Source organism: Chaetodon auriga, chromosome 22, assembly GCF_051107435.1.
Source record: "Chaetodon auriga isolate fChaAug3 chromosome 22, fChaAug3.hap1, whole genome shotgun sequence".
In the NCBI taxonomy this organism is placed as follows: domain Eukaryota; kingdom Metazoa; phylum Chordata; class Actinopteri; order Chaetodontiformes; family Chaetodontidae; genus Chaetodon; species Chaetodon auriga.
In genome coordinates, this window is record NC_135095.1 from 16,261,402 (window position 1) to 16,285,685 (window position 24,284).

At 43.9% G+C, this 24,284-nt stretch overlaps 1 protein-coding gene across 2 annotated transcripts in view; it reads left to right on the forward strand.

Annotated features, from left to right (window-relative positions):
- Positions 1 to 214: 214 nt before the first annotated feature.
- tmcc3 (transmembrane and coiled-coil domain family 3) overlaps positions 215 to 24,284 on the forward strand; it is a 33,128-nt gene continuing 9,058 nt past the window's right edge. The window contains exon 1 of one of the 2 annotated variants that reach the window (XM_076722834.1): positions 215 to 282. In XM_076722834.1, the coding sequence (XP_076578949.1) occupies positions 238 to 282 (45 nt within the window). In that variant the 5' untranslated portion in view covers positions 215 to 237. Of the gene's footprint in view, positions 283 to 11,532; positions 11,781 to 24,284 lie in introns of those variants that run through there. The other variant, XM_076722835.1, reaches the window with a different exon arrangement.

The following is a 24,284-nucleotide window of genomic DNA, read 5'->3' on the forward strand; positions in this document are numbered from 1 at the left end:
GTAGTGCAGGTTGCTATTTGAGTGTGTGGAGGTGCACAGGGAGCCGCTGGTTTGAGCTTGATCGTTGCTAATACAGGAAGCAAAAGATTTCACAATAAGAGGGTTACACACACACTCCTCCTCCCTCAGAGGGTAGTCCTTAAACTTCAAAGAGGCAGACACAGCTCTCTGATGTGCAGGGCTCTTCTGAAGCTCCCGTGGCATGCACTTTGACCTCAGGCTGTGAGGAAGACGAGCATGAGGAAGAACCACAGTGCCACTCCGCTCATCTATGTGACAGAGGTAGCATTTGCATTTGTTACGTCTCTAAATCTGTCTCCTGATTTTTGGTCTGTTTGATGCGAGGGATCAGGGAATCACTTCTCTTGTTGTTTACCTCTCCTGCATGAGTGAAAAAGTCTAGAAGGTTAAATGAAGTCAGTCCCAGAGTCACATGTAGTCAGCAGTGTATTTCTGCCCTTGTGAACTCGACATTTACGGGGGTCACATGAGGAGATCTGTGTGTGAGATAGAAAAGGTTATCACTCCTTTACTGCTGTTACATACCAAGTCTGTACATTTCATGGCTCTTTTGGAGAAGCAGTCTAAGGCTTGGTGCTCTCGGTGTAACTTGCTCTGATTAGATAAGAGGTTTCAAAGGTAGGACCATAAAGAAGGAGGTTGATCTGATATGTTTTTCCTCATTGCAGCTGTGTTACTAAATGAGTTATTTTGTGTTTTGCGTCCAGAGGTAATCAAGGAAGTTGTTTTTAATAGTCAGGCAAGTTTCACCACGTCTCCGTCTCTTTAAGTGTCTGTATGAAGCATGCGATTGGCCTTTGCCACTTGAGTAATGTCTAAGGAATGTGTACAGCACGCCATAGTTCATGCACACCTATTAGACTGCAGAGCTTGTTTTCATTTTCTCTTTCCCCTCCCTCGCTTGCTCTTAGAAAAACGTCCCAGAAGTTTCTCCATTTTGGCTCTGAGTGCTCGAGCAGGCGGTCGTGTTTGTGTTCCCCCTGTCTTTATCTGTCCATCACAATCTCAGCCGCTCCATCAGGATGTCTGGTCGCTGTAGTCTGTGGCATAAAGAGATGCATCCCTGAGACTATTCCTGGCTGGTCGCTGTGCTTTGGGCTGCCCTTATTGTGCTGACACTGTGTGTTTTGTGTGTGCATGCATTACAGTATGTGCCTTAGCTCTGCCAGTATATGTGAGCAAAACGCTATGAAAATAATGTTATGTAACCCATCTGTATAATGGGGCTCTTCCTGTCAATCAAGCAGCCTTTGTCAGTCCATAAACAAGGAAATAGTCTATGGAAGAAGCAGCAGGACGTTGTTTTATTACCGCTCCCGAGTGTGTTTTCACCCTCATCAGCTCTGCAGAAAAGTTGTGCAACAAGTCCATAATCAGCCTTGATCCATGTTTTCACAGCTTCTGCATCCCCGATATGTTGTTAAATCCTCTGTGTACAGTTTATCTACAAAGCCTCAGACTTGTAGATGCCCTCCAACTGCTAACTGTGGTCACTTCCATCCGTTTGCCATGGTAACCATCGCAGTGTCTCAGACACACAGCGTTCAAGACCTTGGTGGAAGCTCTGCTTTTATTTCCCTCTGTTCTCTCTCATTAAGCCGTGTGTGTTTATGCCATAGCAGATCTCAGAGGACATCACAGTGTAATGTGTCAACATTACCTCACTGTGTGTGTGTTCTCGTGCTTTTATCCTAAAGGGCAATTAAAAGCTTCCAGGGGAAAATGATGCCATGTGAGGACATTTTGCAGGTTCTGACCCTATGGAGGTTAGTTAAGGATAAAGCAGGGATGTTTTTTGGATTTTCATCTAGCACCACCATCAGGTATTTTTATTTGTCCAGCACTTTGGTTAGTGACTAAAAACCTGCGAAGCTAATGACATGCCCATCAGCCTCTGCTGTACTTTGTGTTTAGTGCAGATGAAACCATTAGCATGCTAACATGAGGGACAGGGTAAACACACGCTAAACAGCATATTAGCATTGTCATTGTGTGCGTGTTGAATGCTGAGTTTGGCCTTTGCCTCACAGAGCAAGAATGAAACCAAAATTTAAATCAGCGTTTTGTTGAGTTACAGCGATGTTACTGCTACAAATTGTATTTCCACCAGTGCTTTCTGTACATGCCCGTGTTTCTCACCAATCTCCTTCCACTTTTCAGTACTAACATGAAGTAAGATCTCAAGTCCGCACACCTCTATGGTGAAAACTAAAGAGCAGTTCATTATTTCTGATGATAGCCTTCATGTGTGGCAGCTGATCATTCCCAGCTTCAGTGTTCCTGCAACACAAACAAGTCCTGCATCTCCACATTGTGCCATGTGCATCTTTCTCTGCCCACGTAGAATCAGTATTATTTAATTTGTGATATAAGTCTGCTTAAATACTATGCTGCTGACCTTACTGACCATTTCATAACAAAAAAATGAAACAAAAATGAAGCTTTAACCGGATAAAATCCCATTCAAAATGGTTTAATGGGAATATTTGCAGTAATGGAGGAAAGGTGGACAACATGGAGCATGAACAATGTGTCACTGCATAACAGAATAAGCACCTTTAGTTTAAAAAAAAAACTAAGGGAGAAAATGTTATTTCATGGTTGGTCCTGATTCATTATTTGCCTCCACTGGTTAAGTGCAATCCCATGATTACTTCTATTTTCCTGCCACAGTAATTGCTTTCCATTCTTGCTTCCAGACATTTTACAGAGTGTGTTCGGGGTGTCTGCAGCGCTCGGAACAAAAAATAAACCCACTCTCTCGCCATTCATGCTGCAGCTGCGTATAACTCACATCATTTTCATTTCATCTGGTCTCATAACATTAATTTCTGAGAAGGTTGGCTGCACCAGAAACTGCTCAGTGTTGAATCACCAGCGGCTGCAATATGTTCAGTACAAGCTCAAGAAGTCAATTAATTAACATGACTAAACTGTGTCGCCTCGACGTGAAGCAAGAGAGTGTCTGGGAGGGTTTATGTGAAGATAGTTTTGAAAAATGTGTGTGTGTGCGCGCGTGTGTCCCTCTCGACCTATTTTCCCATGAGCTATTAGGAGTGCAGCTGGAAATGATTAGGTGCATCATCCACCAGTGTTTTGATTACTGGTAGCCATGCTAGCAGCGTAGCTCAAGCGGTGGCAGCGTCTGTCGGTCAGTCCCCTACTTTTGGTCCAGACTGAAAAATCTTAACAACTGTTAAATAATTATTTGACCGCTAAAATTGTTCTAGTTCATTTACTCATCGTTTCTGCAAGAACAAGCAACACGTTCTTGTAGTAAACACTGCATCTCCGTCACAAAACGTCCCATGAGAAAGACGACAGGCGTACACGACCTGAACACGGTCATGGACCGCAGGCGTCCCCCAGAGTCACACTGATTAGACCTGAGCCACACGTTCGTCTCTGCATGTGTATAATTTCCCTGATGATAATGACCTTCAGTGACGACCAAGAAAATCTGTTCAAGCTGCATCCACAGACCTCAGCCTGTAATTCTGCACACACTCACACACGCAAACGATAAGCTGTTATCACACAGTCATGATCCATATCTCACCACGTTTGCGCCACTCAATTTATCACCATGGCAACAACATGATGCTAGCGGTAATTGACTCTCATCTACACTGGTGACCGTAGCTGTAGGATGCCCAGCCACACACACACACACACACACACACGTATTCACATGTTCACACCTCAAGTCTTAGATGTACTGTAACAGAGTAAATGTACTCACTTGCTGTTACTTTCTATGACTATTTTCCTCACAAAGATCAAAGTACAAGACCAGACAAACACATACACTGCTTACAGCTTGTTGCTGTGTGTGTGTGTGTGTGTGTGTGTGTGTGTGTGTGTGTGTGTGTGTGTGTGTGTGTGTGTGTGTAAAGGCAATCTTTAAGTTGGAGTGGGAGCAGGATCAACATGCTGTCTTTATGTGCAGACGTGAGCTTCTTGGACTTGAGGACTTTCTTCTCATGTTACATCATCGTGTGTGTGTGTAAGCCTGCTTTCTTTCCACACGCGTGAGTAACATTACACCAGATATGATGGGATTTATCCATAATTGACTTGTCTGGTTAAATCAAAGTTAAACAGAGCGGCGTGTGCGTTTGGATTTTGTGTGCGTGCTCAGCTTCATTAACATATAACCTTGTCTGCGTCAGTAGCCTCTAGCTAGCTGCTGTAAAGGGCTAAAACAGGCTTTGTACTGTAAACAGAGCTTTAGTCTTTTCCCTGCCGTCATCTTTTTTCTTGGTAAATTCAGCAGAAAAGAAATGTTAGATTCTCCCTCTGTTCTGAATTTCACGCTGTCTTGACTTTATGTACACTCCAGATGCCAGTTTGTTAGGATTACCTCGCTCTGATGCTACAATATGCCCTACCTTTATCAAAGTGTTGATTTTACTTTACGGTTAATTTGCAGTCTGTTGTTTGTGGTGCTGTTAAATTGCACTGCATTACTGAGTTTCTTATTACATCTGAACTAGCATAAGACTCAAACCCAGGATACTGAGTACATGTATGGAAACATACTCACTAATAAGGACAAAAGCAACAACTGACTTAAAGCAGTGGTTTATTATTTTGGGAGAAGAGGCTGTTTTATGAGAAAATCACCATCGCAATCATATCTTTACTGCAAATATGAAGCTGCAACCAAGAAATGCTTAGCTTATCTTAGCAAGCCTGGAAACAGCTAGCGTCACCTCAGAAAATGTAGAATTGATTATGAACATTGTTGTTGGATAAATCTGATTAATCATTGATGATTTTCTGTCACTTGTCTACTCCAATAAGCACTAGAGGAGAGTTTAGCCATTAACCAACAGCTAATAGCCGACAGAATATGAATGTTAGTGTTTTGTCTGTTGAGCTGTTTGATATCTTGACAGATTCACACTGTGATATCGTCATATGTCTGTTGACCTGCCATCCTTTGTCTCGCCTCATGCTTTAATGTCACACCTCTGTATCTTTCAGTTCCTTTAATTCTCTCTCTACGCCTACATATCACAGGAGCTGTCATTTACTCTCGAGAAAAAAAAAAAAAAAGATCTCAAACCACTCAGAGGAAGACAAAGGGGCTGAAATGTCACAAGCTGCTGCTGCAGTGTGGGCAGTGACGTGGGCATGTAGCGAGATGACACATGAAAGCGTGGCCGCCGCCCCACCCCTCCACACGCTTTGAAAGTGTGACCCCTTAGATATTCATTTCAAACGGCCTCTGGTGCCCGTGTTCGCTCAGAGAGGCCGCGCTGTCCTTTATGAAAGCCCTCACACATTCTGATGGTCAGATCGGCTCACGCTCGCAGTGCAGAGGCTGCAGACGAAAGCTTAGCTAAAGCATGCAACAGGCATCAGTGTGAAACCAGCAATCTTCAGCAGCGATATATGCATATTTATTCCTTTTCATGCTTCATTGTCAACGTAATTGTAGGGCTGCTTTCTTTGCAAGCAAGCATGTATTAGAATGTTCTTAGTCTGAATTGCAGCAGGGTTGTTTCAGGTGCGTGTGTAAACATGTCATTTATATTAATTGTCGTTAAACTACAATGTCATGCAGTCAGCAGGGAGACAAAAGAGTTGCGATCGCTATGCTTGCTAGCGTTAAGGTGACAAGCAAATGCAAGTGTGGAAGGAGATGCGATCAAAGGCTGTTCATGCATCAAGAACAAAGACGAAACAGTCAGGAGCTGCTTGTGGGTGAAAGCAGCGCGCTGATGAAGTGACATGTACATGTAGAACGGAAAAGACGGGACTTAAACTTTGTGAAAACAATGAGTGTCAGCATGAGCTCGCATTACCATGGCCAGGATTTTAGAGATACTGAGGTCAGGATCCCTCCCAACCCTCCATTTGTTAGGAGTTATTTTAGTTTTTCTTTGTTTTGATCTTTGTTTTCTTTAAGCAAGGCTTTTTTCATTTAACTCTGAGGCAATGAGCAGTTTTTCTGGAATTTAAAGAAAGAGTTCGTGCGTGGCAGCAAGAAAACCTTCATATTATTTCAGGCTTACAGGAGTAGACGCTATTACAAAACATGTAGGACAGCATAGGAAAAACAGGATAAATGAAAAAAAAGAAGCACATACAGAAGTGAGAGATTTACTTCAGGCTTCATTCTTTATTAATCTATTTTTAATTGCTGTCAAAGGACACAACTTAAAGAGAAGAGAAGAGGAAATAACCTCAGTGTTCATATCTGGTAACAGTGGATGTAGATACTGTAGCTAACTGACACTTCTTTGAGTGTGTTTTGGCATAATTGCCTGGTTTTCCTTTATTTTGCAGGTACAGTGCGGCTTTGCAGTAGTTTTTAAGGGAAGGGAAAGCATGGAGGATTTATAATCAGGGTCCTTTCACCTGTGGGCTGCTAAAACCCTCATGTCTGCTCTGCCTATTCAGAAGTCCATCTGCTTCATTCCCAAGTATATGCTTCACTGTATTTCTGTCTTTAGGTAGTAGTAAAAGTAATAGTATCCCCAGTGCCATATACACAGCTACTGTATGCAGTAAAGCTGCATCAGGGTTTGTGAAGTTGTGGCCGTGTGATTAACCTTGACAGTGCTGCATCTATCTGCTGCAGAGCTATAACTCTAGTCAGCTTAAATTTACCGCCAGAGTCCCTTAAAAACCGTCGCCCCTTTTCTATTCCAGCATGCCTATTCAAGTGCCCCGTTGATTTAGTTCTCCTGCTTGGCAGGGACAAAAGACACAGCTGGAAAGCAGGGAACCTTAGCCCTCCCTGAAGAAATTCTATTACAGAGGCTGAAAAGAGCTCGAGGAGCATGTGGAGGAGGGAGCAGCAGAGGAGGAGCGAAGCTCTTTTCTGTTAATTCGGTTGAAAGAGAGAATTGCTTTGGAGGTGGAGATAGCAAAGAGAGGAGACAAGGCGATAAGTGAGAGGTGGAGAGTGAATCAAAGCAGCTCTGGAGACAGTTCATTTGCTGTACATTAAAATCACAAACTAGTTCTAACTAAGATTTTAGATGTTGCACAATATTTACGTCAAGTAACTGCAAGGTGTAACTGAACTAAATAACAAGACTTACATTAGCTCGCTAGTAAGGAGTAAAAGACATGATGTGATAACATATTTGACACCCAACACTTGACAAAAAAGCAGTTATAGCAGTTGTAGCTGTAGTAGTTGAAGTCGTTTGAAACTAGCTAAGTGAGTATTTGGGGAGGACTTAACTAACTTAGTGACTGACTTAGAGCAGCTGGTGCAACTCTGCAGGTTTTGTGTCCTTAAGTCTGCGTTTCATACAGGCCTGGTACCATGACTGACCCTGCCGCTGGAGCTTGTTTGATAATGCCATGTCAGTCTGAGTCCTCTGCGCTGATTACTTCTGCCTGGTGATATATGTGGATGCTCAGGCTGATTAGTCACTGTCCCCATTGCTAGACGGTAGCCACAGCGGCAGCGGCGGCAGCAGCAATAGCCTCCCTCGCTCTGCTCTATCCCCTGTCTGTCGCAACATGTTTGTGTTTGTGTGCGAGTAAGGATCATTACTTGTCCTCCACTGAGCCTAATGGGGCTTACCAGCATCAGTAGCACAAGGTGGAAAGAACATTTATGTAGTTGAGACTAGCGTTGCTGACAAATCCATCTTTTTTGGCAGCAGGATCCAGAGGGATTATGTGAATTTTGCGTTTTTGAGGATGAAACTGAGCAACACAGATCATGAGCTCTGTTGGAATGAAGCAAGACCGCAGTGTTTGCTGGATATGAAATGTCATGTAATAAAGTTATAGCAATAAGTGAAAGGAAGGGAAGATTCTGGGAGAGATAAAAAGCCATGGGGTGAAAGAGGCAGGGGGTGAAATGAAATCAATTGAGAAAGGGACACGTCATGAAGGAAAATGTAATTGCTGGCACTAAAGCATTCATATAATAAAAGAGTGAGCAGGGTTGACAGTTTTAATAAGAAGAGGTTGATTTGAGGACTGGTTACACACAAGCACAAAGTGATGGAGACGGGGCGCGATGAAAAAGGGGATTTTTTTTTGTTTTGTTTTGTTTTGGATGGGCCTTCTGTGGGGATTATGTAATCCAAAAATACACCATAACTTCAGTGCTCCAATTAGTGAGCCCGAAGGATGTGCATGTGTACGTGCGAGCGTCTCCCCGTTCAATTGATTCTGACTGAGCTGATGCTGATTCTGTCTTTACCCTGTACGGCACTGGGGATGAAAGATGAATTATACTAAGAGCTGCACACAACAGTGGGTCGCAGCTTTTTGCCCCTGCGCTCATCTGGATATAGACGTATTCCCAGCTGACCGTAACAGTCAGTGGATGTAAAATTATAAACACATTAGAGCCTCTCTGCAGCAGTGCAATCAGCAAGACATTAGCTGAGAGACATAACCGTGAAATATTGAAGATCCTAATGTGATTTGTTTTTCCTGGAGTGAAGGTGATATGCTATCATTTAGGTGTCATAGCACTCACACATCCCCTGTCTTTGTGATGGATAAAATGAGCCCAAGATTAATTAAACATGACCTCCTCTGGGTTTAATCTCATCTCCAAGCCATCACTTGATTTGACAGTCTCTCTATTACATCCATAAAATCTGAGCGTGTGCCTCCGTCTGTCCGTCTGTCCGTCCGGCTCTGTCTGAGTCGCAGTGCTGTCGTAGGAGGAATGAAGGAAGTGAGGAAGCAAAGAGACCTTTCCTCTCACAGAGACACGTCTGAACACACAGTCTGCTCTGGAGACTTCCTGTCTGACTCAGAGACACAGCAAACCAGGCCAGATTAGGGCAGCCTTTTGTCAATTAGCTCTTTCTCATTTTCTCTCTCCGCCTCTCTCTTTCTTTGCCACACATATTGGATGAAGTCAGTTTTACCGTCAGCGAGGTATGGGAACAGATAGTGGCATTTACATTAACACCGAAGGTGGCTGTACTGGTGTGAAGTGGCAAATTATAGTAGCACAAAAATGCTCTGAGTAACCATAAAGAAAAGTCTGCTCATCAGCAGTATAGGACAGTGCAGCAACAAATTCTGCCTTTGTGCAATAATCGAAAAATGCCAAATCATTCTCTCATTTGCTGCTTTTTTTCTGGTACAGATCACTTGAAATTGAATATGTTTGGGTTTTAGACGGCAAGCAATGTGAAGACATCACCTCAAGTGACGTCTAGATGCAATATTTAATATAGATGTATTGAAAAAAATGACACAATAATAGATGATGAAAATGTTTGCTAGATTCAGCCCTGTACTGATAATACAGTCCAGTACAACAAGCCAGTGCACAAACAGCAAAAGAGTTATGTGACCTCTAAATGTCATCAGCCAGTTACTGTGTCTGTGTGTTGTGATGCTGGGCAGGTTGGTTTATGAGAGCGTCTTCACTAAAAACAGAAAACTGAAAGCAAAGTTGATGAGAGAGGTCAGAGTGGATTAAACACTCAAGTTGCAAGTCATAAAAAAAAGCGTAACAATGAGCTGAAAGATGTTGAAATACGTCACAGATGTGAGGGAAACTCCAAATTTAGGTGATAATTCCAGAGCTTCAGCAGAACGTCCCGATCCTCGTCCTCACCTAAACAATCCAGAGCCCCACCTTAAACGCTCCCGACCAGTCTCAGTTCTCCGGAAGTCTCTGGTGTTTCGGAGGTCAGGCTGATGTCACGGCTGGGATGGAGACAGGACGCTCTGCAGGAAGCCCATAAAGAACACAAACATCACTGGCGGGGGGAAAGGGAACAATAGCATCTTGTGATTAACAGAGTAAACTTCATGTATATGTCTTCAATCCTTGATGCACACGTTGGTTTAACATTATATTATAACCACGAATTCTGACGTTTATACACTGCAGATCAAAAAAGCTCTGCCGCATCTCTCTGTTTGTGAGATAATTGGATTTTGAACTCTGTTGCACTTGTTAAAAGTCAAATGTGGTGACATTTAGAAGAGGAATTTCAATGCCGTGCAAGTCAGAGAGTGTGTGTGTCTGTGTGTGTGTGTGTGTATGTGTGTGCGCGCGTGTGTGCATGCTCAACTGTGACAGAATTTTTTTCACTTCCTTGCAGTGAATCAAAGCTGACAGAGAGCGAACAGCCTTAAAAGGCTGTTTTGTTGCTGTTTTACAGCCTCTCAAGTGTCAAATGCGGTGCTGCAATACCATCAGAGATCTGCTCCTAATGGCATTTACATAAGGCTAAAGTTGTTCTCTGTGAGCTCACCGCCGATGCCCTCTCTGAACCAAATCAATGCTAAAGTACAAACCTGGAGCTAATTAAATGTCACATTTAACTCTGTGCCTCCAACCTTTCATTCACACGCGCACAGGCATGGATAATATAAATCAATCCCCGGGGGAAATGGACTGGAAGTGTATTAGGTTATTAGGATTGATCACAGCAGAGAGATTTGCTGGGGATGTACCCTAGAGCTATGCAATGATCTTTCTAAACATGCACACATACACTCACGGGAATGATATGATTGAGTCAGCCTGGATCGGATTCAGATTTCAATAACAGAGCTCTTGCCCCGCAGGCAGCCTCTGTGCCAGGTGCTGTTCTCTGCCTTGCAGGCTGAATCACCCGACCTCAGAGTGTCCAACCTGTCAGCACACACACTTGTCACAATGATTAACAGGTGGCTGACTCACTGCCGTCCTCATAATGTGGGCTTCAGGTCGATACGTGCATATGGGGTGGGGAGGGGGGCGATGAAGAATGACAGGAGAGTAAGAAAGAGATAAAGCCTCACTGAGTATGTCAGTGTTTTCCAAGATGGCAGGTGGAAGAGTGGACTTATATTGTGAGGATGAATACTTAATGTGAGCTTGGACAGCGAACTATCAGCAGGCCCAGATCACATGACGGGGCCACGAACCATACTAATTGGTTTCTTTATCAGTAGGGACAGAGTAGACCTGCTGTGCCTTTCAATGATTCATGATTCATTCCCCAGACCTTTGTGGGGTAATTCATCCATCCTTTCACTTGAGATGTGGCCGGTGTCAAGTCTGTCTGTCTGTCGAATTAACTCAAGTGTATGCTTTTGTCAGATGTAAACATGGCGGGTTAACAAGTCTGGACGGCCGTAAAGAGAAGAGTTGAGGATTACAGGGGATGAATATGTAACTTTAGAAACATCCATCAGCGTAAAATAACCAGGAAGTGATGATCATCGCCAACAAACAACCACCTGAAGCATCACATAACTTACAGCATGTTTGATTCTACCGACACTGGTGGAATTCAACAAGTACATTTAATCCTGCAGTACTTGTACTTTTCCAGTTTGTACTTCTACTTCAAAGTGAAATACTCAACTTTTCAGTCCACTTCAGTTGTCCAAAAACGTGTTGTGCGTTTGAGTAGCAGCTTTAATTTGGACCTCAGAGCTCCTCGTTCTCCGGTTATGAATTCATTCATGTGGGGTGTATTCGATATCCCCCGCAGCCCCTCCCTCGTTGCAACGCGGTGGGCGGGGCGTAGTCACACATTGTGCTTCCCTGGCTCGCCGCTTGCTGGAGGATTACCGCGGCAGGCTGGCAGGGAGGCGAATCAAACCGTCGCCGCCGTGGGTCGGTGTCCAGCGGTGGCGGCAAGCGGGAGCCGTGATGGTATGTGTCGCACCGACGGTGTCGACGGACAACTTTCCACTTGAGGACAACAAAACGGGAGAACCCGAGATTATGTCCGGAGCTTGTTGTGCTGCTGCTGTGGAGAAAAGTTTATCAGAAGTAGGGATACACTTACACCAGCGGGGGTAATATGGTAAATATGAGTTTTCTACTATCACCAAGTTAGCTAACGTTAGCTATCTAACGTACGAGACCAGTACGACTCGTGGACTGTTGCTTCTCCTGACTGAGGCAGTCCATACATTACGGTGTGTCGTTTCTGGCCACGTCAACGTCCAGTTTAGCGAACATACCTGAGAGTGGACGAGTTATCCTTCTTTAAATCTGGCTAAGCGTCGCGGTTTCTGTCATCAGAGGATAAAGTTGGACAATCCTCCTCTTTTTGTGCAGCCGCAACCAGCTGATAAACCGCGACGCTATTTCTTCTGAAGAGTCAAACGTGCCAAACTTCATTTAAAAAACCTGAAATTATTCTTTGTAAGTCTGAAAATGTGCATATCGGCTACAGCGTGTCATGTTTACGTCTTGTTTAGATCCGATACTCAGTCACTGCTTTTCCCCTTAAATGTTCTATTCATAAGGTCTTTTACAATCTTCTATTTCCCACAGTTGTATTCTGCTAAATCTGACTGCGGTGAGCGATATGGAGAAGTGACAACCTGTTCTTATATCATGTTATACCACTACTGTCGTTTTGTACCTGCGCTCACATGTGAGGCAACGTTAAATTGACAGATTTTGTAATGGAGTTTGGTGGAGATGCACTCTGCTTCTTGCAGGTCATTTGCTGGCCAGAAGGTGAACTTGCCATCATATGTTAAATCATTTTGTGCTCAGGTGACCTTTTATCATCTTGACTTTTTTATTATCTAGCCATCATGTAGACTGTTTGCACAGCACATATCAGCACCCACAGGCAACAACAACAGAGTGGTGGAGCAGGTTTCTCCAGTTTGTTTGCAGTTGTTGCACATGCTTCAGGTGAGAAGTCAAATCTTATTTCTGGTTTCATATCCAAACATATGGAGTGGACATAGAAATAAAGAGACACCAGGGGAAGTTGATATTTTCTCAAGTTCCTGTTGTAGCACATGGCTCCTTGCTGGAAGACGGCAACTGGCCACACAGTGTGTGCCTTCCTGTTTTGTGTTGAATGAATGCCACACATGCTATGGTGACGTGCTCCATGTTGGTCCTCCTAAAGGTTGAATAACATGACGTGTTATGACAGAAAAACAGATTCTTCTCTGACCCAGTTTCAGTGGCCTCACACGCACGCAGCAGCTACCTAGTGCAGTCCTGTGTAGAGTGTTCTTCTAGGCTAAGAATTACACGACCGCTTTTGAAAGAGGAGGAGGTCTAAATGCTGATGAGGTGCACTGGCTTTTGTGTTGCCATGCAATTCACAGATCTGGAGTACACCCCAATTTAAAAGTCCCGTAAAATTGCTTTAAGATGATAATTGTCTTCTTCAGTTTGGTGCAATTTGAATACAATTGTTGAAAGAGCCATTCAAACCGCCATGACACATAGCAAGATGGGAACAGCATTCTCTGCCAGCTGACACCCACATACACAACTGTGGACCATGTCTCTGTGGTGCAGTGTTAGGCATCAGTACACCCAGGTACACAAGATAACACACTGTGGCATTTTTAAACTCATGACACCCTGATGAGCTGTTCAGAGTCTGGAGGCAGGCCATCCCGTCCCTGCTTGTTAACCTTTATTCGACAACACTTAGGGGATACTTATGGGAGTGTTGACTGAGCGTCTTTCCAGCGATGCTTCACATTCACACCTGGGAGCTGCCCAGTACGAAACAGCAAGACGAGCAGCTCTGTTAGTGCAGGATGAAGAGTCTTGCCCAAAGGCACCAGCATTAGTCATTTTCCCCTACCACGCTTTCCAGACAGTAGCTGGAAAGTCAAGTATCTGTAAGGGAGGTGGCGGAGGGGCGGAAAGAGAAGGATGTATTGACTGAAGTTGGGAGAAACGCTAAAGCCAGCAGAAGCAGAGTCCAGTGTAACACCTCTCGCTTACTCCTGACTGGTTGAATTTCATTATATTAGTGATTGTCAGCTGGTTTCAAACTGGGACAGAACATTTGATCTCGTGGATTTTGGTAGGGCTGCTTATAAGATGTCCAAAAAATGCTTGTAAGAATTTCTGACAGCCTGTAGCTTATTGCATTCGTACACTCCTCAACCTAGAGATCTTCAGCGTATCGCGCATGATGAAGAAAAGCAGCACATTTTAGAAGTTGGACAAGCTTGTTGCTGCATGCATGCAGGAAGAAATCTGCAGCAGAAACAAAATAATTGAATAACAAATAACCAATACTTATAGTGTGCTGGTTAAGGAAAAATCTTCATGCCAGTAGAGGTTGAGTCGACCGAACGCTCATGTTAAACAGGATCTTCTTTTTGTGGTTGGAGGCCTGAATAAAATGCCGCTGAGCATCACGCACTCCAAAACATTTGGCATTTTCTCAGCATCTGTCTCTTCACTTCAGAGGGTTGTGGTCTTCTGAAGTACCCCCATCAGCAGCTGCAGAGACTTGTCATCCAGTTTGTGTGTGAAGTGGTTATTTTGTCCCATCTGGAGGCCTGCTGAGTTCACCTCCTCACTGATGAAGAGGAAAGGTGACTGATACCAGTGAGGACATCGATTTGTTCAGACAGGTAGACGGACTGTAGTTGAATTGGTTTATTGAAATATCAATATGGATGGTTCTTAAAGGTCAGCCCAAACACTGTGTGTGTGTGTGTGTGTGTGTGTGTGTGTGTGTTTGTGTGTGTGTGTGTGTGCTGGTTGGTTGTGGTGTTTAAGTCATGCATCAAGCAGCCTTTTTTCTTGCTATCGATATATCACTTTCAAAGGGGAAGATTTCATCCTGGACTTGTGTGTGTTTGATCTAGGGGAAAGCGGATGGGGGTGTGTTTCCGTCTCTGAACTCCTGACAGTATTCCCTCTGGGCCGCAGTGTGTTTTTCCAAGATTTTCATTCTTTTTCCTTAGATTCATGTCAAAAAAGACGCGGCTGTGTTGCTCAAGGTCAAATTGGCATGCGTTTAGATTGTTTTGTTCTGTTTGCTCCATGCAGATTTCTGAAGGGGCTCGCGTCCACGGACAGCTGCAGACGTGTAGTACTTCAATTTATACGACTGTCTGGAGTGCGTGTACCACACATGTGCAGACATATACTGCAGCTTTCTGTACCGTGTTGCCGCACACAACATGATGTTACATCACACTCACGGAGGTGGAAAGTGTAATTTCAGTTTAAACCATCTTGTCCTCGCTGTTAGATCAGTAGATATCCAGGAAAAGCAAATAATCTGACTGATCTTGGTCCTTTTTTATACCTTATTTCCTTAAAAAACGAAATCTTTGTGGATTAACTGATTATTTAGCTGAGACAAAAAAGCATCTTCAATTATTTTGTTTTGTCCAACCAACACTTCAAAAGCCACAAGTACTCAATTTACACTCATATACGACATAGACAAACAGACATCTTCGTATTTTGGACATTTTTGCCCTAAAAATGAATTCATGTTCAAACATGTTGCTGTCTTTTTGTTGTTTTGGTCGACTAATTGCTTCAGCTCTGAATCAAAAATGCAAAAAATGCCAAATATTCTTTGGTTCCAGTTTCTTAAATGTGAAGATTTGCTGCTTTTCTCTGTTCTACGTCCCTGTAAACGCAATATTTTTAGACTGTCGGTGGGACAAAACGAGACAAAGCGAAGGACTGAGTTTCTTGACGTCGTTCGTGGTCCCAGCCTGGAGATTCCTTTCTATTAAATCATTAGCACTCGAATTCAATCATGAAAATCATGTTAATTTCAGCCCTGCTTTCCTTTTTGTAATCTCTCGTTAGCCCTCAATAGAACTGCTCTCTGTTCAGATTTGAGTGCTTAACCGGCTCAGTTTAAGACTGTGATTGTTCATGTCCTCACATGAACAAACAGGAGCCCACAGATGAGTCGAGCAGAAACAGAGCGAGTCGACAGAACGCGTTCCAGCCTTGGGTGCTAGTAGTTATTGCCCTGAACAACACAACATTTAATTATACTCAACAGGTCAGGGCTTGTTGTTTTGCTCCTCTTCTCAAGGATACAGGAAACCAGATTTTGCCGTTGGTCTATGGGCAGCGCGCGCACACACACACACACACACACACACACACACACACACAGAGTCCCCCATCAGCACCACAAATCACCGTGATGAGCTAAGCTGCGGCCATTGTTTGGCCATTGAGAGAACAGAATGGGAGGAGTGAATGTTGCTGAATGGGAGGTGACGGACGGTCCTCGCCTTCGACTCGCTTCATTGGTTATTACGGCGAGGGGCGATCTGCTGAATCGTGTCCGTTGTCGGGGCAACTGGTGGAATCTGTGCGGTATCCTGGAACAAACAGCGCAGTAACTTAGGAAAACGAGGACGGCTGTGAGCGTGAGAGGAGGAAGGAGTGCGACGGGGGAACCTGTGAAATGTAAATTATTGAGACGTTTGGCTTGTAGGTACACAGGTTTATCTCGCTGCCTCTGTGTCTTCCTCCCCGGGCTTTTGGATTAGGGATAGAGTGGGCTAAGCCGACAGTGAATAGACACACACCAGCAGCGATGCCGGGTGTGTGAGTAACATGGTGTGGATTAACCAACACACAAATACTGTGCCCATCAAAGAGATCCTGCGCTGGACTAACACACACACAAACACAGTAGCTGTTCTCCCCCCCAGTCATATCATATAAAGCGGATTCATTGCCAATTATTACACTCCATGAGCAGATGTGTTTAGCTGGCTGCCTAAATTTGGTTCAACCCCTCTGGCTTTTTATTTTCAAACTGCTCAAACTCAACAGTATAGCTTCTGCACAATCTTTACAACCTGCTTCGACAAGTGAGAAATGAAAGAACTGACACACTCCTGTTGAAATATGTGTCACACCTCAAGTCAGATTAGCTGCTCCCAGCCTCTGAAACATTAAGATTTGTTGTTTTATATAATTGGAAATTGAATATCTTTGGGTTTTAGACGAACAAGCAGTTTGAAGGCCTCACATTGGGCTCTCATTCATGTTTTCTTGCGTTCTGATTGGGCCGATATCTGGCATTTTGAGATCATCTCTATCGGCCGATGCTGGTACTCATGAGGTCAATTACACAAAAAATGCCTGCAGACACATCTGGGAGACAATGCACTTTTTTATTTGCATATATATTTTTTCTGTGTTCTAATGAATAATACATCAGTGTTAATGCTCGTAGGGAGCAGAAACAAAGAGACTGAGCTCCTGGGCGCTGGCGTTGTTTATTTGCCTGTTCTTCGGAGATGCTGCTGTTCGCTGATACCTGTGGGCATTTTTTAGTTTTTACTCACGATAAGTGCACTGCAGATCTACATTAAGCAAACAGAGACAATGCAGACAACATTAGTGTTACATGTTCATTTAAGGTCAGCAATTGTGTGTCATTGGTTGTTGTTATTGAGTAACTTTATGTCATCAGATGCCAAAACAACATGATAATCAGCGTAACATCGACCACTGGCCCCTGTAAAACCCACGCTGGTCATCCATTACTAAACAAACGCACTGTGTGTAAATTAGGCTTGCAACTAAGGATTTGTTTTAATTAATCTACCAAATATTTTTTGAGATTTTATCAATGAGCCAAAAGCCCAAAACTCCCCAAAATTCTGTTTTCTATAATAGAAGACTAAGAAAACCAGCCATGATTCAGCTTTGACTAATTGGCTGTAGGGAATTTTTGGCATTATTGGTTAAAAAATGGCTTCTCCCACACACACACACACACACACACACACACACACACACACACACACCGTAATGTAATCCACAGGGAGTGTCTGCGTGCGGTTGTATGTCGACAGGAGAGCGTGGGGTCATCCAGACTGCGTGGACACATTTCAGAGTTACTGTCACGAGAGCTCTGGCTCGCACTCACGCCAGCATTTCATTGTACTCAGCTCGAGCAAGTACGTCGGCGTGTTGGCGTGTGCGTGTTTTTAAGTGCAGAGCGCTGCTGTGTTCTCATCCAGACGCCCGAAAATGGAGCGTCATTCGACTCAGGTGTTGAATGTGGTTGAACTCTTTCCTCTGATACAGAATGTGTGTGTGTGTGTGTGTGTGTGTGTGTGTGTGTGTGTGTGTGTGTGTGTGTGTGTGTGTGTTTGCTTGCATGAGCATCTCATAGCACGTCTCAGTTATCTAGGATTTCTGGAATATCAAGGAATCGAGATGTAGACTTGACAGGAATGTCCAGGAGGAGCTTCAGACTGAAATATCATCAGCCATTGGATGGACTGCCATAACGCTTGGTACCGACATTTATGCTCCCTTCAGGACGGACTGTGACAGCCTCTGTCATCCTCTGACTTTTCATGGTCCAGTAAACAAATGAGGTTCCCATCAGCCTCTGTTTTACAAATGTTAGCGTACGACTGGGACGGTGAACATGGTGAACGTTGTATCTGTAGTCAGTGCTGATCTGCGCTTGTTTCCTGTTTGGTTGTTTCTTTCAGTTTACAGTTAGATAACATTTCAAGCAGCTGACTGTCACATACATCCCAACAAAACTTAACAGATTAGATCTCAGTGACTTTTCACCACACCACACTGATCGGGTTGAGCGCTGACGGCAGCGGTCGACGGCTCGGTCTTCATCACGGCTGGGCTGCAGAAGCTTTTTTCTCACCTGCTTTTTTTTTGAGCTGTAGAAACAGACTTGAAGCTGCTCGTGACATTCAGCGTTGCCACTGAACTGCAGAGTAGCATGAAAAAGTAATCAGCCAAACTGACTGTGGAGCACTTCGCATTTAATGGCGTGGTTCCTTTGCTTCTCAGTAGATTCTCTGTGTCTCTGAGTTGATTCTTTTGGTTAAAAATTCAGTTGAAACACACATATTCTGTCCACGTCAGGGCTGAAGATAAGCAGCTTTGACGCTCCTTTCTACACAAGAAGAAGCGACACCTTGTGAGACCGTGACCTAAACCTGTGATGTCAGAAACGGTGTCAGCTGCTGCGACACCTCTGGGCTGAAAGAAAAAACAAACCTGACGACAAAGAATCGCCGTCCGGCTCGTGGGGTATGTGGGCGTGGCAAGTCGTAGCCAACGGGACTGCTCTGTATGGTCCTGTAGATGTTCGCCGCCCATCCAGAGGATTGATGATGGAGCTTTAACTGAATATCTTTTATTCAGTGTTTTTGTGTTTTCTATATTCCTGAAACCTGGAATTGATGGATAATAAGTGATCATATATAAAACCAGAACTTAATCAGTAAATATTTAGTGATAGTAAACAGTGTCTATAGTGACTATATGTCAGCTGGTCAGTGGTTTGTAATCTGAGACACTGCAGCAGACTTCATTTTGATAGACATTAAAATGGACAAATGCTCCCTTAAAGGCCACAGCATGAACTCTGACCTCACCTTGTTTGAGTACTCTATCTTTTAAAGCTCTAATCGCTTTCTGCTGGTCAACCTGTGGAGTTCAAACTCTGACCTGCACTCGTTCCAGCGGGATTTTCCCTCTTTCTCACCCCCTCCTTCTCCGTCACTCTGCGTCTCCATCACTTCCTCTTCCTCGCCCTTTAAATCTCTTTTACTGTTTCTGTCTTTTTCTCAAGATTGTAACCTCACACATCTGTGTCCTCACCCTGCTTTCTTTTCCTGCAGAGCTTTTTAGGCTCCCTGCTTGAATGGGAGCAGGGGCTGCTGGGTAATCTTTGCTCTGGAAAAGCGCAGATTAAAATCTCAGATTACAAGAGGAGAGAGAAGTGGAGGGATTACAACTTTTTTTTTGCACGCGGGTGCGTAAAGCAGGTCATATACAAACATACACGTGGTTGACGTCGTCCTTCCATTAGCTTGCGTCGTACTTGTTGTGCTCAGATTTGAAGCTTTGAGCGTGTGTGTTGTTCTCTATAAGTAGGTGCTGTATTACCAAGTCATTAGCTGATGCTGGGCTCCCCAGATCGTAAATGGATTGCCAACAGCTCATTTTAGTCGATATCCACCCTCTTTCTCACTGGAGTGTGATTTATTGATTTGCTGTATTGCCTAGCTTCTCTCTGGTGTAGTGAACGGAGGACTGTGGTGGACTTAATCACCTCACAGTGAACATCACCACAGTGTTGCTCTTTTCTCTCTCTTGTAAAAAGCACCCTGGAGTCCTACAAAAGGTTTAATTTCAGCCTGCGCCACAGCGAGACACTGCTGACCTTAATGATCCCTGATTGTGTAGAGAATGTTCCACATCAGCTCTCTTTCAAATGAAATAAACCTTGATGAGCCTCTCTAAATGTGGCACTTTATCACCAAATATCATTAGCATCATTCATTTAGAGACATTAGTTTGATTACTGGAAACGGATAAGAACAGATTAGTGAAAAGATTGAAAGCTTCTCAGCATCCAGTGTGATTTCAAAGCGTATCACGTGACTGATCTGCTTCATGCTTTAAAATGCATTGTTGTTGCTATGAAAGGCTCATCCTGCAGAGTGGAGATGAGGAGCAGCTTCCCCTTTGTGCCAGGAAGCAGTGGAGTTTGTGGACAATGTGGTTTGAGTTAAGTGTCTGTCTGTCGGTCTGTCGATCCACTTCGCTCCACATTGAAACATCTTAACAACTGTTGGATGGATGGAGGTTTTGCACAGATGGTCATGATCCCTCTCGCTTTGGTGATCCTCAAAGCGCTTACAGTCAAATGTCTCAGCGTCTCTGAGGTCCCAGTGACTTCGGTCGTCCACTGACTTTTCATGTGGTGCCACCATGAGGCTCACATTTTTGGATTTTAGAGAAATGTCTCAAAAACTGTTGAATGGAAACTCACAGACACTCCTGTTCCCCTCAAGACCAATTGTGATAACTTTAGTGATCCCTTTCATTGAAGGTAGTGAGCCACGTAAATATTACACCTGCTAAACATCAGCAGGTTAGCATTGTCACTGTGAGCATGTGAACTAAATTCATGGAGCTTTTTAGTGCTGCTTTAGTCTACAGCTGCAGTCCACGGCCATGTTTCCTGGAGGAACATCTTAACTCGTCACATTGAGTGTAAAGGGGAATAAATGAGGAGAGGACGAGAGCACGCCGCATCCCTCCCTCTGTGGTTTGTTAATGGGACTCTGGGGGGTTTTCAAGGCCATGTTACTGCGACACTATCATCTGACTGACATCTCAGTCTGAGAAACTACAGAGCCCTGCTAGAAATTCGGTTGCTTTTCTCATCTGATCTCAGAGCAGGCGTGTTGCTCACAGTTGCATATTACTTTTCTGTTTTGAAATTTGGTATAACTCCTTCTCCTTTAAAATCCCTCAGTCCCCGTTATCAGGTTTTTATTCAGATTAAACAAAAGTAACTCCAGATTTAACTGTCTGTTGTGGCACTCTAGATGTCTGTGATGCACGAGGGAGATAGATCTACATCAGTTAAACAGCCATCAAATTAAATGTTGTGTTTTACGTCAGTGTTGATTTCAGCATGCTGTTCAATTCCACAGCACCTGTGCCAAAATAACCCTGTCCCGTCCAGCCCATCATACATGCTTTACATCCTGATACGAGCACTCAAAAATCTGTTGCACAAGTGTTGGCAATCACGCTAAATGCTTTTCTGATACTTTCCGTTTATTCTCGAGTGTCTTCATCACCACCTCGCTGATTTTTGGAGCACGTGTGATTAATGTGAAAGTCAAGTGCACAGATTTTTCCTCACAGAAGTAGCTGAGACAAGACAATGCAAGGCGAGTTGACACATGGTTTACGTGCTATTGGGTCAAAAAAAAGGCAGTTGGACACGACGCCTCAGTGATCATCAAACAGCTGGTGCAGACTGGACAGTGATGCTGTGTGTATGTCTTACTTAACCTCTGCAACATGTGGCCAAGTCCCATTCTGAATGCCACAAGGTCTGTGTGTGTGTGTGTGTGCGTGTGCGTGTGTGCATGCGTGTGTGTACGCAGAGACCAGCCTGTTAGGACTTGAAATGCTTTCAGTCAGTGCAGCAACACAATAATCAGGCATACACCGTTTACTTACCCTCAGCCCCACCTCGGGTTTGGCCTATCTACAGCTGTGTGTGTGTGTGTGTGTGTGTGTGTGTGTGTGTGTGTGTGTGTGTGTGTGTGTGTGCGCGTGTGCGTGTGTGTGTGTGTGTGTGTGTGTGTGTGTATGCAGAGAGCAGCCTGTTAGGACTTGAAATGTTTTCAGACATTTCTGGTGGAGCAAAGGTGAAGCTGTGATCCAAAACCATATGGGGAGGTTTTGGATCACATTCTTTTTAAGTTTGACAGCTTGTGAATCTCAGTCTCAGCCACACTTATCATCTTGCCGTAGTCATAAATTTTATGTAGCATTTTTTGGAGTCAGTGATGATGAAGTACTTTATAAAAAACAATAATGAAGAAAATGAACCCAGGAGTGGACAGTGCACACGTGTATCTGTATGTACACACGTACACGTTTAGTTGTGAGAAGGTGGTCGGTTTTGTATGGTTCAAAATGAATCTCAGGATTACAGGTGAAACAATTAGTCAATTGATTGATTAGTCGACCAACGCAATTTTGATAATCAATTTTTTCGGGTCATTTTTCAGAGCAAAATTTCAAAACTGCTTCTCAAATGTGTTGTTTTTTTGTCTTCTGTGATAGTGACATTACAAATCTTTGGGTTTTGGATTGTTGGTCAGAACAAGAACAAGTTAATCAAGAAAGTAATCAGCAGATTGATTAATAATAAAAATGATCAGAATGGTTGGCTGCAGCCCTGTTTGCAGTGCTGAATGTTGCCTGTATTCTCCCTGTTTGTGCTTGAGCTCATTTCTCATTTTCCGTCTGTTCTGTGACTGTTCTGCTTTCCGTCGACTCTCTGGGTAATTCTCTGTGGTACCTCTGGAGCCCTCCCGTGGGGAGGTGCTCCTGTCTGCCGGCTCCTCGCCCCCGCAGGAGGCTCCTCTCTCTGCTCAGTCACGGCTGAGCCCCTCCAGGCAGGAGGCTCTCCAGTCTACTTCACATGAACCACATGTCTCATTTCACCTTAAACTGTCCATTTTTTATCAAAAGTGAACTGAAAACTCTTTTCTATCTCTGCACATCACTGGAACACATTTTACAGAATGAGCCCGGTTGACTGAGCACACTCGGAGGATGTTCTGTGGCTGAATCCGAGCCAGTCGTGATGTTATCCTTTCTTTTCTAATACAAATTATTTCCTGACAATCCAACTGTTCATCAACAGCATATCAAATATTCATCCTGTTATTTCTGTCATCATTTTACACATTAAAAGATGACGCAGTGGAAAGACGCTCAAAGGTTTCCACTGAATTGCAGACTTGAATTTATGGAGTTCCTCTGCTTAATTATTAAAATCAGTTTCATCTGAGACAGCTGAGGAGATGAGAGAGTTATGGCTCTGAAATCCCAGCGGTAGACGTTAAGCAAACAAAATTAAGATAAAGAGAAAATTCTGCAGCACAGTGTTTAGTAGCCCACATCGTGCACAAGGTAATCTCAGTGATTAATAGCACTGTTAGAGATGCAGTATCAGGCTGCCTTTCATCTATTATTCATACAGCAAAAACAAAAATTTTCCCCTACATTTGATTTGTTTCAGTCCTCAGCCTGCACAAAGAGCTCCTCTGCTTTCTAGCATTTCACTGTTGATTTGTGTCTCTCAGGCTGAATGGGTTTGAAATGCAGGTGCAGTGGTTTGTATAACCGGTGCGACGTGATGCATTAGGTTTGGTGTGCGAGCTCTCTGGAGCTCTCAGGAAGTACAGTCATAAATTACCAGGAATACTCATCTGTGCTATTCTCAAGTCTGTTGGAACAGAGTGGCCTTGGCACACGTTGTAAGAGTGCTGGATTTCAAAACTTAACCATCTAAATGTCTGAGCACATCTCCATATTTGTCCAGAGAGCCGCTGTGTATTCTGTGCTGTTAGGTAAGAAAGAGATAATGTCGAAGGAAGTAAACACAATGGACGAGGCCGGGGGAGAAAATGTCTATTTTTAGGACTCCTCGGTCACTGATAGCCTGGCCGATTGTTCAACAAAACAAACCAGAAAAACTTGAAATGATTAATCGTTTCAGCCAAGCGAGCGATGCGGCTCTGTGGGTGCCGGTCTGTCGGTCAGCTGGTCCACAGCTTCGGTCCAAGCTGCAATATGTCAACAGCAATTTTGATGGATTGCAGCTGTTTTTGGTACAAACTGCTGCTGCTGTGAGATTCTTAACTCTTCATCCAGGACCATCATCAAGTCAAAGCTTTCATTTGTCCTACACGTTAGCTTATCGGTTAACGTAATGCTAACATGCTAAACTAATATGAAGAACATGGTAAACAGTGTATCTGTTAAAATCAGGATGTTGACATGATGATTTTAGCATTTAGCTCAAATCACCGCTGTGTCTTTACAGCTGAGGACTGTGCTGTGGTTACAGCTGTGTCGTAGGTCGAGGCTCTCTTCGTCCAGATGTGCAGACTCTCAGCCTCTGTCCACGTATGAGGCCATCTCACTGTGGTGGTGTTTCTGCTCGTCACTGGTTGAAGAAGCCTGGTTTTAATCATCTCCACCACGACATCTCTTGATC